This window comes from Mesocricetus auratus, unplaced genomic scaffold (genome assembly GCF_017639785.1).
Source record: "Mesocricetus auratus isolate SY011 unplaced genomic scaffold, BCM_Maur_2.0 Super-Scaffold_100003, whole genome shotgun sequence".
In the NCBI taxonomy this organism is placed as follows: domain Eukaryota; kingdom Metazoa; phylum Chordata; class Mammalia; order Rodentia; family Cricetidae; genus Mesocricetus; species Mesocricetus auratus.
In genome coordinates, this window is record NW_024429188.1 from 17,454,750 (window position 1) to 17,477,220 (window position 22,471).

The 22,471-nt window shown below is 39.4% G+C and overlaps 1 protein-coding gene across 1 annotated transcript in view; it reads left to right on the forward strand.

Moving 5' to 3' along the window:
- Positions 1-10,050, forward strand: part of Grpr (gastrin releasing peptide receptor) — a 35,296-nt gene extending 25,246 nt beyond the window's left edge. Inside the window, exons 2-3 of the mRNA XM_005074218.4 lie at positions 6,415-6,766; positions 8,697-10,050. Of these exons, the coding sequence (XP_005074275.1) occupies positions 6,415-6,766; positions 8,697-9,083 (739 nt within the window). The 3' untranslated portion in view covers positions 9,084-10,050. The remainder of the gene's footprint in view (positions 1-6,414; positions 6,767-8,696) is intronic.
- Positions 10,051-22,471: the final 12,421 nt, after the last annotated feature.

A 22,471-nucleotide genomic window follows, 5' to 3' on the forward strand; every position in this document is an offset into this window, starting at 1 on the left:
AAGTTGAAGATTTAGTATCATGAGTACATTAGTATAATGACAAAATGAAAATGAACATATTTTCTAAACTTAAAATAAAGTTAAAGCATTTTCCTGAACCTCTAAGAATATCATAAGTACTGGATGTGCCAACCCTGTTTAAAGGAAAAATTTCTCTTGCATTTGATATGTTAAGGGGTAACTTCTAGATCCTTCTATCATAAAGGTGTATTTTCCCATTTGTAGCCAGGTAATGATCTTTAGTGAGCACATTGTGTGAATATCTTATTACTCTCAAACCCCTGGTCTCAGTGGTTTTATTGTTTTCACCTGAATCAATGATTACATAGAAGGTTACAAATGGACATCTAAACATAGTTCTTTATTAGCTGGCATTTTTCTTTCGTTTTTTAATTTTAAAAGGAGGGCTGGAAAGATGGCTCAGCACTTCAAAGAAGGTTATGCTTTTACAGAAGACCCAAGTTGGGTCTCATGTTGGTTAGCTCATAATTTTCTAAAACTGCAACTCCAGGGGATCTGACTCCCTCTTCTGGCCTCCAAAAGTACATAAATGTATATGATGCACATAAACTCGAGCAAGAGCACACCCATGTGCATAAATAAATAATAATAAAAATGACATAGATTTATGAATAGCTTTAAATCCACTGAGTTTTCTATCACCACTGCTCTAATTTTATTGCTAAAATTGTTCTAAGAAAACTCTTCAACATGTTTTCTATGTTAATTATCACAAATCTCTCATACTTTAAGCACTTCCTCTCTGTCTGGCATCAAAATGTATTTGAGGTTCATCTTATACATTTCCCCAAGAGCTTCCTTTTCTTTTAGTAGATAATAATTTTAGAATATTTTCTTACAGCACATGTATTATTTATAAATAAAAACACATATCTTGAAGGTGCATGTCTGTTTACTCTTTACTGAGTGGTATTCCTAGCTAGCACAATGAGGAGTGCTTTCACCCTATATTTGAAGCTGAGTAACTCCTTGTGACATTTAGTTTATCACCCTTCCTTTAATGTGAATAAAAATCTTCTTTGATACATTTATAATCGTGAAGAAAGATTGAATTCAACTCTATGTCCAACTTTTCTTTGTTCATATCACTTCCACTAAGCCTTGGATAGGGAAACAAGGTCTACAATTGTATTAGCTCTGCAAGTTTTGAGGATCTTCAGCATTGTGCTATTAATGCCTATCCCTCCCCACATGCTTGGCAGGAGGGCATGCATGTCACGTGGCAGATCTGTGTTTTGTTGTGAGAGTTACTACTTTCTGAATGACAGCCCTGACTATTCTTTAAAATTCTCAAAAAAATGACTTGAGTACTTTCTGTAAGTGTTCAGTTCCTCTTCAACTAACCAATGTTCTTACACTAGCTTCCTTGGAGCAATAAGGTACATTGACAAAGTGCAGGTGAATACATTGGTGAGGGTACGACACAACAACAACAGAATTGTATTAAAGAGTCACACTAATATTTAGTCCATTCTTCTACTCATTCCTTCTGTCATCTCCATTTACCTAACATCTCCTACTTCCTGCTTTCTTCTCTATTATTCTCCAATTTCTTTCCTTTATGTCTTTTTCTTTTTTCTCAATCCATCCATTTCCCTGGGGATTTTGCTTTGATCACAGTCTGTGTTACAAGCCAGAAGATACTAGAGTATATTAAGATGGGATGAAAAAGAGCACTGGGGATAATAACCTAGAGAAAAATTGGAAAAGGATGACAACAATATGTCACATGTTTAAAATAGAATAGTTGGAATAGCTACAAGGATTACTAAGCTGTATGCTGAGAAATAACTCAGAGGGATGGGGGCATGAGGAGGATCTGGGTGGAGTTTGGGGAAGAAAATGCATGACCAAAATATATCATATGAAAAAAATGTTTTCAAAGATTCCACTTCTCTGTGCTCTGGATTATAGGTATCTTACAATCAGCTAATAACAGCCTCAGATTTCTTCAAGGGGGATTGTAGGTGCTATTCTTGAATGAAAATAAATCCATGGTTTTATAGTTTTGTCAAAGATTACCTGTAGGGTTCTAATTTAAATTCAGGCAACATACCAGTTACCTCTGAGACTATTTCTCTCATTTTGTTTTCTTCTAGACCAGTCTTCTCTGTATAGTGAACATTTGAATTGTACTGGAAGTTTTAAAGGGTTGATGTTCAACAATTTCTACTGACTACAGTAGATAACTATAGACAAACAAGGGCTGAACTATTTGAGTAAAATAATGAAAAGACTATCATCTGAGTAAAAGTCAAGTCTTTCTGTAGACAAAGGTTTCTAATCTTGGACACAGGAGCCTATTTGTTTGAGTCTTTGGAACATTAATTTTGTGAAGAACGTTCTTCACCCTTTCCAATGTTGACACGAGGAAAATGAAGCACAGATGGTTTTTCTTTCTTTCTTTCTTTCTTTCTTTCTTTTTTTTGGTTTTAGGAGACAGGGTTTCTCTGTATTGTTTTGGAGGCTGTCGGTCCAGCCTGGCCTCGAATTCACAGAGATCCACCTGCCTCTGCCTCCCGAATGCTGGTATTAAAGGTGTGCGCCACCACCGCCCGGCTGCACAGATGGTTTTAGAAGTGGGAAATAAATTATCTTGAGCCTGGTATCAGCAGAGTGAATTTGTCCATCTACAGGAGAATGATTATTACTAAGTGTGTAATAGTGAAGCCCATCTCTCTCACCTATGAGAACCTGGGAATGAGAGACTCTCCTGCAAATTATAGATTGAAAACCAATAGCAAGTGTTTGCTGAGTTCCTATTTAAACATATGTAGAACAAGGGAAGTGGGGGCATTTTTCATGCTATAGAAAGAAATGGAGAGAAGACAGAATCTTCAGACCCAAAGAAGCTGATTAAAAAGTCACTTAGAAAATACCCATAAAAACCTAGAAAATAATAAGTTAATGTTGGGTCAGGTGATATAGCCCCACTCAGGAGGCAGATGCGATAGAATTGCAAGTTGGAGGCTTACCTTCACTATAGAGTATGTTCAAGACAAATCCAGGCAATTTATAAGGACTGTCTCAAAATGAATATATATGTAGAGGGCTTACCTAGCTTACATAAGCAAGGTCTTTTGTTCAATCCCCAGGACCACAAATAATTAATTAACTAAAAACAATGCATAGAAAGTATAAAATAAGAAGAGCTGATAACTTCATCCAAAAATTCAGACAAGTTGGGAGAAAGAATGGAAATGTTGGAGGCATCAATTAGTCTGCAAAATCTTCAAGATGACACTTAAGCTGGGATTTGGAAGGACTGGATTCAGATGTATTCAGACTGTGGGATTGAGCATGAATAGAAAGAGGGAGGCCACGATCTAATATAGATTTAAGCATTTGAATAACTATCCCTTGCATACAAAGAGGCAGCTTATTCTTTTTAGGTATTGGAAATGACATAAGGGAAAAGTGGTAGTTTGAAGGTAACTGTCCCCCACCCCATAATCTCATAGTGAATGGCATTATTATGAGGTATGGTTTTGTTACAGTGAATATGACCTTGCTGGAAAAAGTGTGTCATTGTAGAGGTGGGCTTCAAGGTATGTTCAGGATACATTCCAGTGTCTCAGTCAACTTCCTATTGCCTACTACTCCAGCTACTATTCCAGCATTGCATCTTCCTGCATGCCACCATGTTCCCCATCATGACAATAATGAAACTCTGAAACTGTAAGTGAGTCACCCCAATTAAATGTTTCTTTTATAAGAGTTGCCTTGGTCATGCTATTTTTTCACAGCAATAGAAACCCTAACTAAGACAGGAAATGATCCTGGGAATAAATATGGTGGCAACTTCATATGGCCGTTGGAGTTGACTGTTTCATATAAGGCTCTTTTGGCCACAAAATGGAAGCCACTTAAAGTAACTCAAGAGAAAGGGCAATGAGAGAATATTCCAATTATAACACAAGGTTGTATGTTCAAAAATATCTCGTAGACCAGAAATCAAAGACCCTCTATGATTTAGGAGCATATTGTTTCTGTTTCCCCTCATGTCTGCTTCATTCTCTTTTTCTTTCAGTCCATCTACTCTGTTTTTTGTTAATTTTTATTTAAATTAAAACAATCTTATTTTACATACCAATCCCAGTTCCCTCTCCATCACATCCTCCCACTCCTCCCACTATATTCCCATCCCTCCCCATCCCTTCCCATCCACTCCTTAGGGAGGGTGAGGCTTCCCATGGGGGATCATCAAAGTCTGTCACATCATTTGGGGTAGGGCCTAGGCCCTCCACCATGTATCTAGGCTGAGAGAGTATCCCTCCATAGGGAATGGCTCCCAAAGTCCATTCATGCACTTGGAATAAATATTGATCCCACTGCCAGCAGCCCCATGGACTGCCCAAGCTCCACAACTTCCACCCATATTCACGGGGGCTAGTTTGGTCTCATGCATGTTCCCCAGCTGTCAGACTGGGGTTCATGAGTTCCCACTTGCTCAGGTCAGCTGTTTCTGTGGGTTTCCTCCGTATGGTCTTGAGCACTTTGCTCACTCCCCCCTCTCTAAAAATGGATGCCAGGAGTTCAGTTCAGTGCTTAGCTATGAATCTCTCCTTCCTGATCCCTCACGTTCCCTTCCCCCTCCCCTTTCTCTTCTTTCTCCTACCTCCCTCTCACTCTCCCCTATGCTCCCAATTTACTCAGGAGATCTTGTCTCTTTCCCCTTCTTGGGTGGGGGGAGTTCCATGTTTGTCTCTCTTAGGGTCCTCCTTGTTTCCTAGTTTCTCTAGAGTTGTGGATTGTAGGCTGGTTATCCTTTGCTCTATGTCAAACATCCACTTATGAGTGAGTACATAAGTTTGTCTTTCTGTGTCTGGGTTACCTCACTCAGAATGCTATACACAATGGAGTACTATTCAGCAGTAAAAAACAATGGCATCTTGAAATTCACAGGCAAATGGATGGAACTATTCTGTTTATCTTCTACAGGGTTAAAACACTGATCACTTCTTTGAGAACAAAAATCTTTTTAGTATCAATCATTAACTATGTTTTCTGGTTAGATGTTTAAGAGAAAGAGAAACTCTTCAGTACCTGAGCAAATAGTTCATTAACTGGTTCAGCTCAGGTATCCAGCCAAATAGACCTTTGTACCCTTGATGTCAGGCTTGAGTCTGCTTCCCAGAGTCCTTAACTGAATGCAGCAGCAGTATGGGTACCTCACAAAACAGTAAGGAGATAGGGAAGAAAGAAGAGGATGAGAAAGTGAAGCAAAGATCAGTTTGTTAATTACAGGCCTCCTTCTAGGTGCACCACTGTCAATGGTCTATTCATTCCCTATTCTTTGAAAGAAAGAAGAGAAATATTGAAAATATTCGATGACTTCAGATTCCTGGAAATGGATGTGAATATTCAAAATGAAGATTTCATGAAATAAAAAAATGAGCTTCTTGCCTCTGTGTCTCTCTTTAGGTAGCAATTTCCTTTGTTATTCATTTCTATAATTCATTATGAAAACTGAAGGGAACATCAGCTTTTCTGAGAAGTCCTCTTAAAATCAAGAGACTCAGTGAATTGTGCTGCACAGTGACTACAGTTATTAACAATGTATTGTACGCTTGAAAATCAGAGTCAATTTTAATTGGTTTCATAGAAGCAAAAACAAGATAACTATGTGAGATAATTCTTATGCTAATTAATTCAAGCCTTGTAGAATGTATACATATTTTGAAACATAATATTGTACACAATAAATAAGTATATATAATTTTTAAAGGGGAAATCTGGTGGGAGCCCTTGCCTACACAAACAATTCCAGGCATCTAAGGGATGCTGAGGGGAGAGAAATTGTTTTCCCAAGGGAAGACTTCACCTAATTGGTTATTCAATATCAAATGGTCAGTCAGAAATTATATACATACAAATTAAACTAAATGGACTGAGCACATTGCATTATATATTTAGGTGTGTGTGTGTGTGTGTGTGTAATAGAGAGAGACTGACTTTCAAAGAGAGAAAGGCAACTTACATGGGAGGAGGCTTTAAAGGGAAGAAAGAGAATAGAGAAAATGATGTAATTGTATTATATAATAATTTAAACAAAGAAGGTTGGAAAATGTACATAAATTATTTAAACCTCTAAACTTAAAACAGAGAGAGAGAGAGAGAGAGAGAGAACAGAACTTCTGCATTTCTCAAGGCATCCATTATAGACCAGCTAGAATGTGGCAAGGGACATGCTCAGGGTGCCAAATTTCAGAAGGCACTCACTTTCTGGGTCATGAGAATTTGGAGTAAACATTTTCATGAATTTAATGGTGAGTGCCTCCTTCAATTTTGCTCCTCAGCTGCCTAACTTACCTCGCTTTGGTCCTGGCTGTGGTATCGTCCATAATGGTGTTGAACAACTTACACAGAGCCATTCCCTTTTTGCTGCCCCAGGTACAAAGCCATCGTCCGGCCAATGGATATCCAGGCATCACATGCCCTGATGAAGATTTGTCTCAAAGCTGCCTTGATCTGGATCGTCTCTATGCTGTTGGCCATCCCAGAGGCTGTGTTTTCTGACCTCCATCCCTTCCATGTGAAAGATACCAACCAAACCTTCATTAGTTGTGCCCCCTACCCACACTCTAATGAGCTGCACCCTAAAATCCACTCTACGGCTTCCTTTCTGGTTTTCTACATTATCCCACTGTCAATCATCTCTGTCTACTACTACTTCATTGCCCGAAATCTGATTCAGAGTGCCTACAATCTTCCTGTGGAAGGCAATATACACGTCAAGAAGCAGGTGGGTGCTTACTGTCCTCCTTAGACCCTTGGCCTCTTGCATTCATTTTGGATCTTAGTGAAAATAGGTTGTGTAAGTGACCACATGACTTGGTTTTGAGATTCTAAGAAGTGAGTGATGCCTCTTTAAGGGTCTTGTGTTAGTCCCATGATGGGGCACTTGCCTAACATGCACAAGGCTCTGGATTCGGTCCCCCAGAACCTTGAAAAAGAAAATAATTTCAGGAACTCCAATGCTTTCTATAGATGCTTCTTTTAATTCCAATCATGCTCTTTGACCAGGAATAGAGTAACTATACAGATAAATCAGAGGGAGAAGGAAAAGGAGACTAAGAAAAAGAGATAATCTGGTTAAGAGGGGTGACCAAAGTCAAATGACATGACATGCTTGAACACATATGTCTTCATGAAACCCATCTCTATCTACATAGTGCATACCAATGAAAAAAGAAAGGTTTGCAGAATGACTGGCTCAACTCCATATTTGATTTTCCCTCTTGAGGCCTCAATTTTCTTATCATTGTTATAATAGTAATAGCTTCCATTTTGGAAAGTGTGTATAATAGCTACAGGTCCCAGCATGGAGGATATCCCATATGTTACTCCTCCCTCTATGTCCCACAAATTCCTGAAATTTTATCCTAGAGGGACAACAAGTAGGAACCAATGGCTCTGGCTTCCCTTTCTTTGGCAGTATTTTTAATTTTTTAGATTTATGTATTTTAATTGTATGTATATGAGTGTTTGCTTACAATGTATGTGCACTATGAATGTGCCTGGTATCCATGGAAGTTAGAAGAAGGCACCAAATCCCATTGAAGGAGACTTATATATCGTTGTGAGCCACCATGTGGATGCTGGGGACTGAATTCAGGTCTTTTGCAAGCCATCTCTCTGGCCTCAATTACTTCTTTTTGCTTCCTAGCCCAAATGCAGATCTTTGATATATTTAATGGTATACCAAAATACCCCAACTCCACACAAGTGAATAGCTGATTCCTTTGGAGGGCTCCTCTTTCAAAGTTCTTTTCCTACCAAGGAAAAATGGCAGTTGCCAGAACAACTGGCTGCCTACTCAAAAGGCCTTTTAGTAAGCAAACACCCACTATACCCTCAAATTGTTTAATGAGAAAGAGGCCCCTCCTTGAAGTCACAAAGGGAGTTAAGTGCAAAAAGAGATGTTCACTCTGTTTTGTGTAATCACCTTCCTCACAGTGTCATCCAGAAATAGCTACAGATTAAAAAATAATAATACAGACTTATCTCAGCTTGGCCAATGAGGGAGAATAAAGCTGGCTGCTGTTTTGAGCATCAGAGGGGATAAGAAATAATTAACTGTAGAGCAAAGAAAGGCATGAAGTAGAATGGCTGATAAACTGCCCCATTGCTCTCTGGAGGGGAAAGAGGGCACTTACTAGAATTTCATTGTGCGATCCATTCAAGCATGTAATCAACTTTGTTAAAGATCTGTTCTCAGCAGCATGTTCTAACTATTTTACCTCATGGGTTTCTGCTTCCTGCCTTGTCAATCTGTGTTTCTGATTCAGTTTCTTTCCTTCCCCCCTCTCTCTGTCTGTCTCTGTCTCTCTGTCTCTCTGTCTCTGTCTCTGTTTCTCTCTCTCTCTCTCTCTCTCTCTCTCTCTCTCACACACACACACACACACACACAATCTTCATCTCCAATTGAACTCTTTCTGTGTCTCTGCTCCCTCATCCATTTCCTTGTCCATGTTTGTCTTCATTTCTCTAACACTGCTCTCTCTCTCTCTCTCTCTCTCTCTCTCTCTCTCTCTCTCTCTCTCTCTCTCTCTCTCTCTCTCTCTCTCTCTCTCTCTCTCTCTCTCTCTCTCTCTCTCTCTCTCTCTCTCTCTCTCTCTCTCTCTCTCTCTCTCTCTCTCTCTCTCTCTCTCTCTCTCTCTCTCTCTCCTCAGATCGAATCCCGGAAGCGGCTTGCCAAGACAGTACTGGTGTTTGTGGGACTCTTTGCCTTCTGTTGGCTCCCCAATCATATCATCTACCTGTACCGCTCCTACCACTACTCTGAGGTGGACACCTCCATGCTCCACTTTGTCACCAGCATCTGTGCCCGCCTCCTGGCCTTCACCAACTCCTGCGTGAACCCTTTTGCCCTCTATCTGCTGAGCAAGAGCTTCAGGAAGCAGTTCAACACTCAACTCCTCTGCTGCCAGCCTGGCCTAATGAACCGGTCCCATAGCACTGGGAGAAGTACCACCTGCATGACCTCCTTTAAAAGCACCAACCCCTCAGCCACCTTCAGCCTCATCAATGGAAACATCTGTCATGAGGGGTATGTCTAGACTAACCTCTCAATCTTGCCTCCTAAGGGACTCCGGGTTTTGTTTTATGGATGGCCAGGAGCCCTGTAATTGGATGTTATCTCTGTACTTTCCAAAGACCCTTCAGGAGGCTGAATGATACAGATGGGTAGGAGAGATGTGCAAAAGCGTCAATCACTAGTGTTATCTCAAAGTGCTGGCTTCATTTTCCATCTCAGTTTGGGAGGGTTTCTTTTGGTGGAGAGCAAATCTTCCTTTACAAAAGAAGGAACAAATTGGAAATTATTATTCAAAGCACCAAGCCCTGCTATGCAAGTATGGTCAATTAAGTCATAGAAATTGTATGAACAAAGAAGGCTGAGAAACCACGCGTTGGATATCTACTCTGTGAAAGATTTTATTTAAACAGAAGCTGATTGCTTTCAAAACACGGCTTGACTCTTTTTTCCAGAAACATCTATAATATGTAAACTAAGGGACAACTTTAATTTACATTCCTAAAATGAGAAGCCAACTCTAAAAAAGAGTCCCATGTGTGAGGAATGGACGTCATTTATAACATTGGAAGCCAGTGTAATATAAAACAAACCTCTAAATATTGACTTTTAAAAAATGTTGCTGAGGACATGGGAGAAACACCCAATATAAGGCAAAATACAAGTAAACACATAGATCCATGTATGGATATAGAACAACAGCTTATGCTCTGACTTCTTATTTCACAAAAGTTCTGATTGTGGTTAACCCAATTTGGGCCATTGTAGTGTCATTCTGCCATGGCGGAGAAATCCTTTTGTGAGAAAAAATGATCATTTTATCAAAGCAACAACTATGTATAAATGTATAAATGATGGTGTTTACTCTTGGTATGCATATTTTGAATCAAATGTATTTACTTAGGTTTAATTGTCCTTGCTATGGTGAAGCAGTAGTTTCAATATGAGAAAGACCATAGCTGTAGATAAATAAAATTGTGTTTATATTGGAAGTGTAGTTCCCCTAAAGTGTGTGAAGAATATTAATATAATTTTAGTAACATGACCTTATGTCTGAACATGTATTTAAAAAGTCATAAAAAGCTTAAATTTTTGAAGCAACCAGAAAGGTACATATTCATTTCTATTTTAAAAGAATTTGTATGAAATAACCCAGATGCAGAAAAAGACTGGACCAGCAGCTCCATCTCTCTCTAAATGCATAGAGAGGACTCTAAAGTTTGGATCAACTTACTTGAGAAAATCTGCTTTGACTTTTTCTGAACTTAAATATGCGCCAATTCTAACATACTGTGAATATGCAAACTCACTTGACTCTAAATTGTACAAGTGTTTCCTAATGTATATCCCTTAAATCCTAAGGAAATTTTGGTTCAAGCTTTCTCTGCCTGGGTGAGAAATAAACAGCAAGCACATAGCACATATAAAAAGCTTTCTGTCGGTTGATGCAGGGAAGTACTGGCTGACTGTGGAGCTTTAGGCATTAGGACCAAGATAGTGTAAGGATCTGTGCTTACAGTTGTACCAGCTGGAACAAAATCTCTTCGTTCCCATTTTCTCTGGGATTTCATGTACTATAAATACAAGCTTTTCTGATAGTCCTTAATTACATGGCACTGTTTGAAAAGCAAGACAGACAGTGGAGGTAAAAACAAAAAACAAGATTTCTTGCTATCCCAACCTCACCTCTAGCGATATGAGTTTGTCTATCAGTTTTTCCACCTATAGGCTCCTTTTTCCCTTTTAAAATGAGAACACAGAGCAAAGTCCCTTCCCTTGCTAAGATTCTCTGAGTCTCTTCATCTCCTCCAGGTCTATCTTGAAAACACATGTGTGGCCCATCTCCTTAGTTAGGGAACTCCTCACCCACTCTTCCATGCTCCCCTGTACATGGGCAGGATGAAAGATGCCAGGTTGTTCTGCTACCCAGGGACTCCTTGAAATCACTCACATGAATAAAGGTTCATGAGCTTGCACTGTTTTAGAATTAGAGTTGAAAGCTACGTGAGAAAACATGTGGCTCAGTCTTCTCACAATTCAAAGGGAACTCTTTCTCTCCACTCTTCTTTAGCTCTCACATACCTGTTATCTTGAAATACTGTGGTACAACTTTACTCTTTTGCCTTAGCCCTTCAAAACCCTTGAGCATAAATGGTTCAGAAGCTAAATAGTTACTAACATAGACAGCATTCTGGGATGTCAAGAATTCTGGCATATGGAATTTGGGGTAATAGTTTTAACATCTCTGATACACCTGCCCCTAGAGACATTTCCGGAACAGGATTCAGCTTCCTGTCTCCTTCAGTTAACATCAGGGCACAGACAGTGTGTCTCTTTACTAGCCACTAGACAAACAGTGAGAAGATCAAGGTCTGGGTATTGCTATGCATCCTAAGGCAAATCTTGTTACTTCCTTGTGACTTGTAAATGAAAGAGTTGGAGGGAGTTTTTAGCATCTGGTGACCTAAGCTTTATAAAACATAGAGTTAATTAAATAATGGGTTGAACTAGACCTTCGTATTAGGAAAGGCTTAAATGGTCCATCTCTTCTCTAACTAAATTTAAGTTTTATTTTAAAATAAAAAACCTAAAATCAGAGAAACCCTGTCTAAAAAAACAAAACAAAAAAACAACAAAAAATTAAAAAAACGTAAAATCATAGGAGAAACATGAGATCCATGTAGTGTACCTTCTTCTCCAGGGCAGAACACACGGGGGCTGGAGCCGAGCCATTTCATGCCTGGCTTCCAAAGATAATCACGTTTAGCACTTATGTCTTTGGTGAAGGAAAAAAATCAATTTTTGCTGTGGAAAACCATCTGTGTTTATTCAATTGACAGATACTACCTTTCAATCTATCTTAAATTGAGCCTCCCCAAGGCAGGCAGCTCAACAGTGATAGATTAAGCAATAAACAAAGCAGTCTCCCCACCAAGGGCTGCTTCTGGCAGGGAAGGTACAGCTGCCATTGGGAGTGATATTCTACAGCAAGATGATCCTCCCTAGTTAGTGCAGACAAGGCCCCTCCCTGCTGATGATTTTATGATTCCCCATAAATGTGCATGGCTCAACCCAGTTCTGGTTGCTCTCCCTTCCCCACTGAATCTAGCTTTCTGCCTCATTAGCAAAGCCTCTTTGCCCCACTAATAACTTGGTTCTTCAGCTTAGAGGATGGAGAGCCTGTGGGGAAACTATTCAGAAGCTGCTACAGATGAAGCAGCCTCATCTTGTTAGGAAAGTACACACTGAACAGAAGTAAATGAATGTGACTGTAAGACGTGGGAGAACTTGGGTTATAAAGTTCATGTTTCTGCCAAGAGGAGCAGTTGGTTATTGGTCTCTGAACCTCATCAGGTGTCAGATGGCTTCTAGTAAAAAAGGATTATCTTTGTTTGGAGAATGACGTGTTGAATGGCATCCTCATCTGTGGGCTAAAAGGTGGTTAAGTCACTTTCTCCAGAATCTAGATAGAAACAATTGCCCTGACAACCTGACTTTATGAGGATTGAATAAACAGTGTGCCCCAGATCATGGTAAAAAGGGGAAATACACACTGTCTTGCCATCGGATCTCTTCACATCCATACTGGGAGGGAATGGTTGGGAGAGAATAGATTAGAATTAGCCCTGGGGTTCAGGGAGGAACAGAGCATATTCTACAAAATTCTTCTAACTTTGGCCCCATTTTCATGGAATGAACTAACAGCTGAAAGGAAGCAAGGATGCTTTACTTTTATGGGACCAATGTCTCTCACCCTGTCTGTCTCTCTGTGTGCATGTGCACACATGCTATTCAGTGGAACCACACCACCCTAAATGCTCCTTCCTTCTGCATCTGTGTCTGCATTGCTATTCCTCCCAGCCACACTCCTCCCACAGCACACAGACACAGCAGCTTCAACACTGCTCCACCCTTACTATAACTTTGGCCTTCAAGACAAGTGAGATCACTCAGCTGCTAAAGGCACTTGCCGCTGAGCCAGACATGCTGAATTCCATCTCCAGAACCCATGTGGTTGAAGACAAGAGCTATCCTGCAAGATGTCTTCTGACCCCCACACATGCACCATGCTACATTCATGCCCTCCACGCAAGCCCTCCCACACACACATAAAGAAATTTAAAATATTGTAATTTTTGCCTTCAAAGATATCCTTTGCTAGATAAAGGAGGACCAAGCATATGCTCCAGGAGAACATATACCTAGAGCAGTCAACAAATAACATGAAGAACAAACTTTCCTTTTATGAAACCTCATGTTAGAAATGCACTAAATGTAGTTGAAATATGTTTTTAAAGTTTCAAGGTTGCACATGTATTCAATGTAGGATCCTCACTTACGGTCCATGATTAATTCAAAAGAATATTGCATTTACCTCATGTTAATGGTCTATAAAGTATTCTCACACTCATTACCTCATCAAACCAACACCTTTCCCACTGACCAAAAAGTCCATTCACATCCTTTAGTATGGGAATTTAGAAGTATTAAATTCACTTACTTGTGACCATCTAGCACTGAATTAAAAGGTCCATGGAACCATGGGACTGAAACATGAGCTGTCAAAGTCAAACCACATTTGACCTATGAAAAAGAAAAAGCTGTTTCATCCTCTGCAATTTAATCTGATTTCATTTTGCTCCAGTCTGAATTAACCGTGCTTCATTTTTATAGCTTATTGCGTGAAAAATGACAATCATTGTTTCCCCAGCTTCCAAGACATTTTTGTACCCCTAGAAAGAGTCTCCTTACCTTGGTACACGGGAGTTAATAGGGCTATTGTTGTCTTCATAGAAGTGGGAATATCTTCTCATGTTATAAGGAAGTGGAAGGCAGAGACACAGGACAAGATGCCTGGGGAAAAACAATGACCCTGAAATGAATATCATTTATCCAAAACTTGAGTAAATTCCTGTGGCTTTGAAAGTGCTAGGACTCAAAGGACTTAGTATCAGCAAACATTCAAATGTGAACTGCTTTCCTGGGCATATGAAACCATGATCCAAGAGCATTATTTAACAATCCTAAGGTTACACAGAAGAGTCAAATGGCAGAATATAAATATAGACCAGAGTCTCTCTGGCTTCTACACCTTCATCCAGTATTACCTCCCAAATCCAGGTTGTGTGAGAAATGAAGCTAATAGGACTTAATGCAAAGCCCTGTTGCTACTCTAGATGTTATCCAAAGACCTGACCTAGTAGTTATAGGGGATCAGGTAAAGGACTCATTGAAGGCCAAGGCAGGGATGCAGTACAAACTGATTGATCAGGGAAGTCCCTTAGCTTGTCCTTCATCCCAACCCAGAGATACATATTAGTTGCAAGCACCCACTAAGTCACAGAGTTTTGTGACTAACTGAAAAACCTACTGAACAGGATGCTTGGAGACACATGCTTATAATACCAGCACTCAAGAATTGTTGCAAGTTCCAGGACAGCTAGGGCACTTTGTCTCAAAACAACCCAGTCAACAACAAATAACTCAGCAATGGACAGAGTCAGAGAAGAGGACCCAGTCCTAACAATCAAGCCTTCTTTGACTCAGGATTCATTGGAGAAAGGGTATCAAGAAAGAGGCAAAGCCACCCCCTAGTCCTTACTAAATAAATAAGATATGGCGATGGATGGTTTCCTGGAATGACCTCTCACAGAAAGAAAATACTTGCTGGACTAAGGGACTTGACCAGGAACTCAAATAAAGAATCAGCAGTCTGGATGCTCTGTTAGAATTTCTAGGAGATAAGATTTGTATTTCCCCAAATTCAAAATTCACTCCATGGAGGTACTTTCATAACTTTATGGTTTCTTAAGAGAATCATTTTAATGGATGATAAAACTTCATACATTTTAGATTTCATTAACTCCCAGCGTGAATTTTTTTTTATAACTCAGGACCTCAGTTTTTAAGACACATTGTATAATTTGGGCCTCTTGTGTATACAAGGTTTTCTTTGAGTTAGCTTTAACTATCGACTATGACAATGTAAAAGTAAAAATGCTTTCCGTAAAACATATTTTGTTCTATAAGCTGAGCTTTACCAATTTGCATATGACCTTTCTTGCATTTGAGACAACAGGGTTTGAGATGATACACTCCAGTGAGTTGTGAAACTACATGGCACAAGCTTCTTTAGTGTTATTTTATGTTTTGTTTTAAATACTAGGCACATATTTTGTAAATTATAATTGTACATGTTAATATTAGCCATAAATATTTATTGCATTGAAAAGTAAACTCTCTGTTAAATAGCTCAGAACGAGTTCCAGGTGTGGTACTCAGTGTAAATAATGTCATATCTTGGTTTTGTCTAGACTCTTTGGATTAATGAATTATGTAGAAGAAATTCACACTATGAACATGACTGACTCAGATCCTTTTACTTTTGTCATGTGTGTAACTGTGTAGTCATGTGAAACTCAGTGCAAAGTGTGCTCTGTAAATGAATTTGAATTTTTCCAGAAATGCTTCCAAAGCTACTATCCCATCTCGTGTGCTCTCTGTGACAGTAACTCGAACCCACTGTAGACAAATAAGTAGTCACTCTTATTTCTGGACAAAATAAAGCATAATTATGAACTGGACAGATGCATGCATCCAATAGTGAATAAAGTAGTTGTTGCGTGACTGCAGTTTGTGGCTCTGTGTCCCTTTTATTATGAATGATAACTATTAGTATTACTATTACTTTAGGGGGACATGTACACCAGGGCACACACACACACAGGAAATCAGAGGCCAACTTGTGGGAAGCAGTTTCTTCTTCTGTCGTGCTGGTTTTGGGCATCAAACTCGGCTTTCAGGGTTAATGGCAGGCAGCTTTTAATTGCTGAGCCATCTCACCAGCCCTGTCCTTTAGATTGTTGGTTCTTCAGACCTACATTGGAATCAATAAGGCTGATATGTTGCAAAATGCAGAGTTTCAAATATTTTATAAAGATGCAACATTCTGCATTGAAAAACAAGCACTTCAGATAATTCTCAATAACAAGTTTTATTACAACTTTGCTTGTATACTTAGCATTTTAAAACATGTTTTACTTTTTCATTTTTATTTATTTTGAAGTGAAAGGGTTTATTTTAGGTCACTATGGCAGGTTACAGGTCAAGGTGCATGATGTGAAATTCCCAAAGAATCAATAAAAAATAAGCATATGGAAATTTTAATGTATTTTTGAATGTTATGTTTTTCATATATAAATAAACTGTTATACATTATGGGAAAGTATGGAGAGGCTTTGTGATCATAGATTCACAAAACATAAAATATACACAGGGAGATTGATGTCTTATGAAAATACTTGTTATGTGAAAGAATTTTCATCCAAATTCACATGTAAATGGAATTCAAGCTATCTTTGCACAAATAAAAGGTTTTCTCCCTCCATCCAACATTTTGTCTGAATCACTACTATTACAACATACAAAGAGTAGAACAGGAAGTTTTTCCTACTTACTTTTGCATTTCACTATGGTGGGTGAATCTGAGTCTTGATCAGCAGAGCCTTCTTCCTTGACTTCCTTAGATTTTGTGTGTCTGTATCTATATAAAGAAATTTTATTAATTCTTTGAGAATTTCACACAATGTGTTTTGATCTTATTCATCCTTTACTCATTCCCTACCTCTTCTCAGACCCACCCCACCTCCCTAGGCACCCACAACTTCATGTTGTCTTCTTCCTCTTTATATTCCTCCTCCTCTTCCTCCTCCTATTCTTCTTCATTTAAATAACTCCATGACTCTGAATTTGGGCTGTCCATATACTTCTGAACCATCTGGTAAAGCATGGTTGGCCTATCAGGAACTATACTCTTAAAGAAAATCGACTCTCCCTGCTCCAAAAACCATCAAGAGACCATAGTTCTTCAGTTAAAGGTGGGAGCTTGGGAACCTCTTCTCCCTCCATGCTAGAATGATGACTGTCTTGGTCTTGAGTGGGTCTTGTTAAGGCAACCACTGCTGCTATGAGTTTGTGAGTGCAGTGGTCCTTTCATGTCAGAGGACACCAGTTAACTCTGATATTCCCTAACCTTTGTCTCATGGTTCAGAACTAAAGACATAGGAAATGGTACCCAGTGCAAAGTTAATTAACTATTACTGCCCTTTGTCCTTACAATGCTCAGCATCCATCCCCAACCCTGAAGTTGGTGATCATTGTGCTGTTACTAGTTTCTTTATATAGTTACTGCAGTGCTTACACATATATACAGATAAATACAAAATAATTTTGCACATTCCATCCTCACAGAAATGGTAGCAAATTGGTTGCTATGCCCCCTTGTTCACTCAGGACACACCATATCTTGAAGATCTTTCTCTACCAGTGCCAAAAATGCTTCCTCTTCTTTATTGCACTTATGCAGCATAATGGCCTCATTTATTTACCCAGTCTCACTTGAGAACTATTTGGAGTTTTCTTGTATTTTGTTATCGTCAACAATGACATGATAAATGATAAACATACTATGTTTATAATTTCATGCATATGAAAGTGCTTCTGTAGTAAAAAGTCTCAAATGTAGAATTGCAGGAATGAAGAGTAGATGCCCTTATAATTGTGACAATTATTCCAAACTGATTGCCTTGAGACTTAGATGCTGACATTTAAGGACACCTGCTTTATGTAATTATCCTAGGTAACACAGGACAGATGAGCTCTTAAAATTTATGGCTTAAACAAGACCAAAGCATGAAGATGAAAGTGGCCATGAAGTTCCACCCCTAACCAAGGAAGTATTGGAAATCATTAGCTGCTGGAAGAGGGATAGTCAGTTTCTCTGTGAGTATAGACCCTAATACGTCTACTGTGGTCCATTGGAAGTCTACACACCTAGGAATATTTGGGCAGCATAAAATAGATTTTATGTATTTAATTTTACAAAGAGGACACAGACTTGTCTTGGTGGGAAGGGCAGATCTGGGAGAAGCTGAGATAGGAGATTGAAAGTGATCAAAACTTGTTATGCCAAAATTCTCGGTGAGTTAATAAAATATATTAAAAGGGAAAGACAAACATGTATGAGAGTGCCTCCTATTAACTTTTACAGTGAATAAATGCTAATGAAAGAAGTATGCTAATAAAAATGAAAAAAAATGTAAAAAATGCAATTTAAATGTGTGTGTGGGGGATCCTTATGAATCAAAGTGAGGAAATCTAGCTAACAGATCCAAAATAGTTAACACATTGCCTGTGTGAGTTCTACTCTTCTTTCTTTCCATCTAGTCAATGGCTGATTGTGACAAAAACAAACAGATTATAAGGCGGTATTTCCAACGGCTATTTCACTTTGAGTTCATGAATTGTTTCATTCATTTCTACAGGGCCAATGATCACAGTACTAATCCTTTCTCCAATTGTCACCAACCCACTTACATGAAATGTGTGTGTGTCACACACAGATCATGTCTTTTGAAATATTTAAAATACTCAACAATAGCTATGGCTGGATATGGTTTGAGTATCTCCTAGGACTTCATGTCTTGAGCTGCAGTCCCTGTTGTCAGGTAACAAGAGGGTCATATTTCATCCAACTATGATATTTAGGAGTGGGACCTTCAGATGATATGGATTAAATAAGGCCCACATGATTAAATCTTGATGATATTATAGAAAGAGGGAAAGAAATAAGAAATCCAAATATCATACTGTCATTTGTCGTTTCTAGTTTTATGTAGTATACAAAATCATGTACGTATATTTAAAATGAAAGTAGAAGCAAACTGTCTAAGGATACAAGAGGAACTAAAGGAAGGAGAGAGGGGCAAGAAAACATAGGGCAGATGGGAAGTAGGGTGTTTTATGTATAATATAAATATTATTTATATTTTGTGGAAGGGAAAGGGACATACAAAAATAAAATCAAATTTAAAATCGAATCCAAAAGGAACACACACACTCACACACACACACACACACACACACACACACACACACACACTGTACCTGTCTCTTGTCATGTGATGCCCAGCACTACCATCAAGAAAGTCATCATGGCTTTGGTGGCACAAGAATGCCTATAATACCAGCACTTGGAAGTCATTGACATGAGGGTCACTGAAACTTTGAGGCCACCCTTAGCTCCTTAGTGAGTTTCAGGCCAGCCAGGACTACAAGTTTTACTATGTCTCAAAACAAAATAAGCAACCAAAAACAGACAAAATAGATCACCAGCTGTAGCCCATTTGCCTTGACCCTCCAGAGCTGGAAAAATATATTTTCCTTATAAATCTGTGTTCTTGGTAACAGAAAATGGGCTAACGCAAAGAAGTTGACAATGAAGGAATGATATGGTCACAGTGGGTGTAAATAAGGCCCAGCCAAATTCTATGCCTTAGTGAGAAGAGGTAATACTAAAGGTACCTATCAGATGTAGTCAACAAAAAAAATCCTTCCTTCCTCCCTCCCTCCCTCCCTCCCTCCCTCCCTCCCTCCCTCCCTCCCTCCCTCCCTCCCTCCCTCCCTCCCTCCCTCTCTTCCTTCCTTCCTTCCTTCCTTCCTCCCTTCCTTTCTCTTCTTCTTTTTTTGGCTTTTCAGAGACAGTTGCATATCTGAGTTCAAGACCAGCTTGGTCTACCAAGTAACTTCAAGGTTAGAAAATTTCTTAAAGGACATACTGGTCACCATGCCAAGAGGCTTCCAGAAGGTGGGCCTTTGAACAGAAAGAAGTCCTTTCATCTCCCACATTCCCTGCCGTGTACTCCACCTTTTTGATACGTAGTGTGTACAGTTCACAATTAAGTTGTAAATGCTTTATGGAAGTGTCAATACTTTCATATCATAACCGTGACTAAAGTAATGCTTGAAGTCTCTGGGTTTCATGGGTTATATGGGAAGATAGTTCAGCTAAAACCTTTTGGGACATCCAGGCAATCAAAGGCTAAACTGAATATAAGGTAGGTCTACTTTAATCGCTCATAGTTTCATCCAAAGCCCAAGTGATATTTCCTATTCAAAAGTCTGAACTCTTTGTAAGCATTCTACCTAGCATGTCAGAAAAGAAAACTTTACTAATCTACAGACTGTAATATAGACAGTTTAATAGTCTCTCAGAAGCATGAATTATTAGTGTTGGAAGACACCCCAGAGAATGCCATATATAGACCCTAATTTTACAAATGAGGAAGTTAAAGAAAAGTGTCAGAATTTATGCTTCATTTAGTAATCAGACTTTGGAAAAATGAAAACTAATGGGCTTGAAGATGATGTAGATGAAGTGGGCAGAGTTTTATCAGTCCCTTTTGCTAGGGGAAAGGCAAATCTGTACAGGACTCTGCTGTAACACCAAGCTTATTCATTAGGCTCAACACTGGTAAGTGATGGTTTCTAATACAAGAAAGATGGGATAATGTCTCAAGGAAACAACACAGAAACACAACTCTTTTTTAAACTAATTTTTATTTAACTAAAAAACAATTTTGTATTACATATCAATCCCAGTTACCTCTCCCTCTCAGCCTCCCATTCTCCCACCAAGCCCCCATCCCACCCAACACCCACTCTTCAGAGAGGGTAAGGCCTCCCATGGGAGATCATCAAAGTCTGTCACATCATTAGGGGCAGGGTCTAGGCTCTCCCCTGTATATCTAGGCTGAGAGAGTATCCCTCTATAGGAAATGGGCTCCCAAATTCCATTTGTGCACTAGGGATAAATACTGGTTTCACTGCCAGAGGCCCCATGGACTAACCAAGACCCACAATTGACACCTCTGTTCAGGGGGCCTGGTTTGGTCTTATGCTGGTTCCCCAGCTTTCAGAGTGGGGTCCATGGGCTCCCACTTGCTCAGGTCATCTGTTTCTGTGGGTTTCCCCAGCATGGTCTTTGACCCCTTTGCTCACCACTCTGCTCTCTCTACAACAGGATTCCAGGAGTTCAACTCAGTGTTTAGTTGTGAATCTCTGAGAAACACAATTCTTATCCTTTGCATATGGATTGAATTGTGTTTATTGTCATAAAATGAATTTCTGAAAATACAACCCTTTTCTGGAGCTGAAGTCAGGAAATCCAAACACCTTGTTCCAAACCACAGGGCAACTTTCTCCTCCCAAATCCTCTAAGCTTTTCAGGAGGGGTTTGATAGTTCCAGTCAGGGTTCTCTTTGCTAGGATAGTCTACTTTTGGGTGTTCACCCAGGACAATGATAGCTGGTGTATAGTTTGTGAACTATTAGCTAGGAGCTGGTTAAAATGCAGATTTGCACACTCTACTTCAGACCTACTGAATTTAAACTGACTTTTTAATAGATCCGTAAGCAATTCTGTTCTTTGTGGTCCCAGAGAATGATTTGGGGCAGCTATATTCTAAGCTTAGAATGAATGAATTTATGAAGTATATAGTTAGCAAAACATCATTAAATGGGTGTGTAAAACATCCAATAGAGACAACTGGAGTAGGCTAAATGAGAGGCAAACAAAAAGTAACATCACCAAATGCGGGAGTAGAAATATCCAGCAGAAATATGTTGGAAAAGTCCCATTGAGACAGCCGGCAAGAGTTCCCAATAGAAAGAGTACCAGACAGAACAAAATGTCCCCTCAGATGAGGCTTCCAAGCAAACGAATAGTACCACATAATATTAACATTATCAAATTGGGCACTGGCAACATCCTGCAGAAACCAACTGAGGAAGCTAAGGGAGTCAGATGGAGTTCCTGATTGATGGAGCTTTCTCTCCATGAGTAAGCTTCCCATACATCGACTTCAGACTTCTCATGACCACTCTCATCCAGGGTATAAAACAATAGTGGCCTCTGTTGGACATGGTTCACCTTTTAGTTATTCTCAAGAACACAGTGGTTTTACTTTGGAACTGTATTATTGAGATCTCCTTCCAGTCACAGTGTTAGGAAGGGGCAACGGGTACCTTGACAATGGACTTTGGGGAACGCTTTGAAGCAAACATGCATTGGTCTGGAAATGGAGGGTGACAGTCCCACTTCAAATGTCAACTTCTTGGTGATTTCAAACTAGACGTGACAATTTACCAATATAATGGATGTTACAAGTTTCCATGCATACTAAATTCATGGTGACTGGTTAAGGACATCATTTACCATAAAGAAATCTATGTTGGGGTATCTGGTGCCTATTCATGCATCAACACTTCCGTTTCCTGTGTAGTGTAAATGAGGTCAATCTACCTGACTACTGTCTACTGAATCCAAGTCTCACTTTGCCCTCAAAACCCAATTTTCCCTGATAGCACCTAATTTAGTTATGTTATATGTTCAAAGTTCCCATGAGAACCTTTTGAGGAAACAACAATAAAAACTTGTATCTGCAGGCTGGAGAGATGACTCTGCAGTTAAGAGCTCTTCTAGAGGACCCAGGTTCGATTCCCAGCACCCACATCATGGTTCATAATGATCTGTAATTCCTGTTCCAGGGCATCTAACATCCTCTTCTGGCCCTTA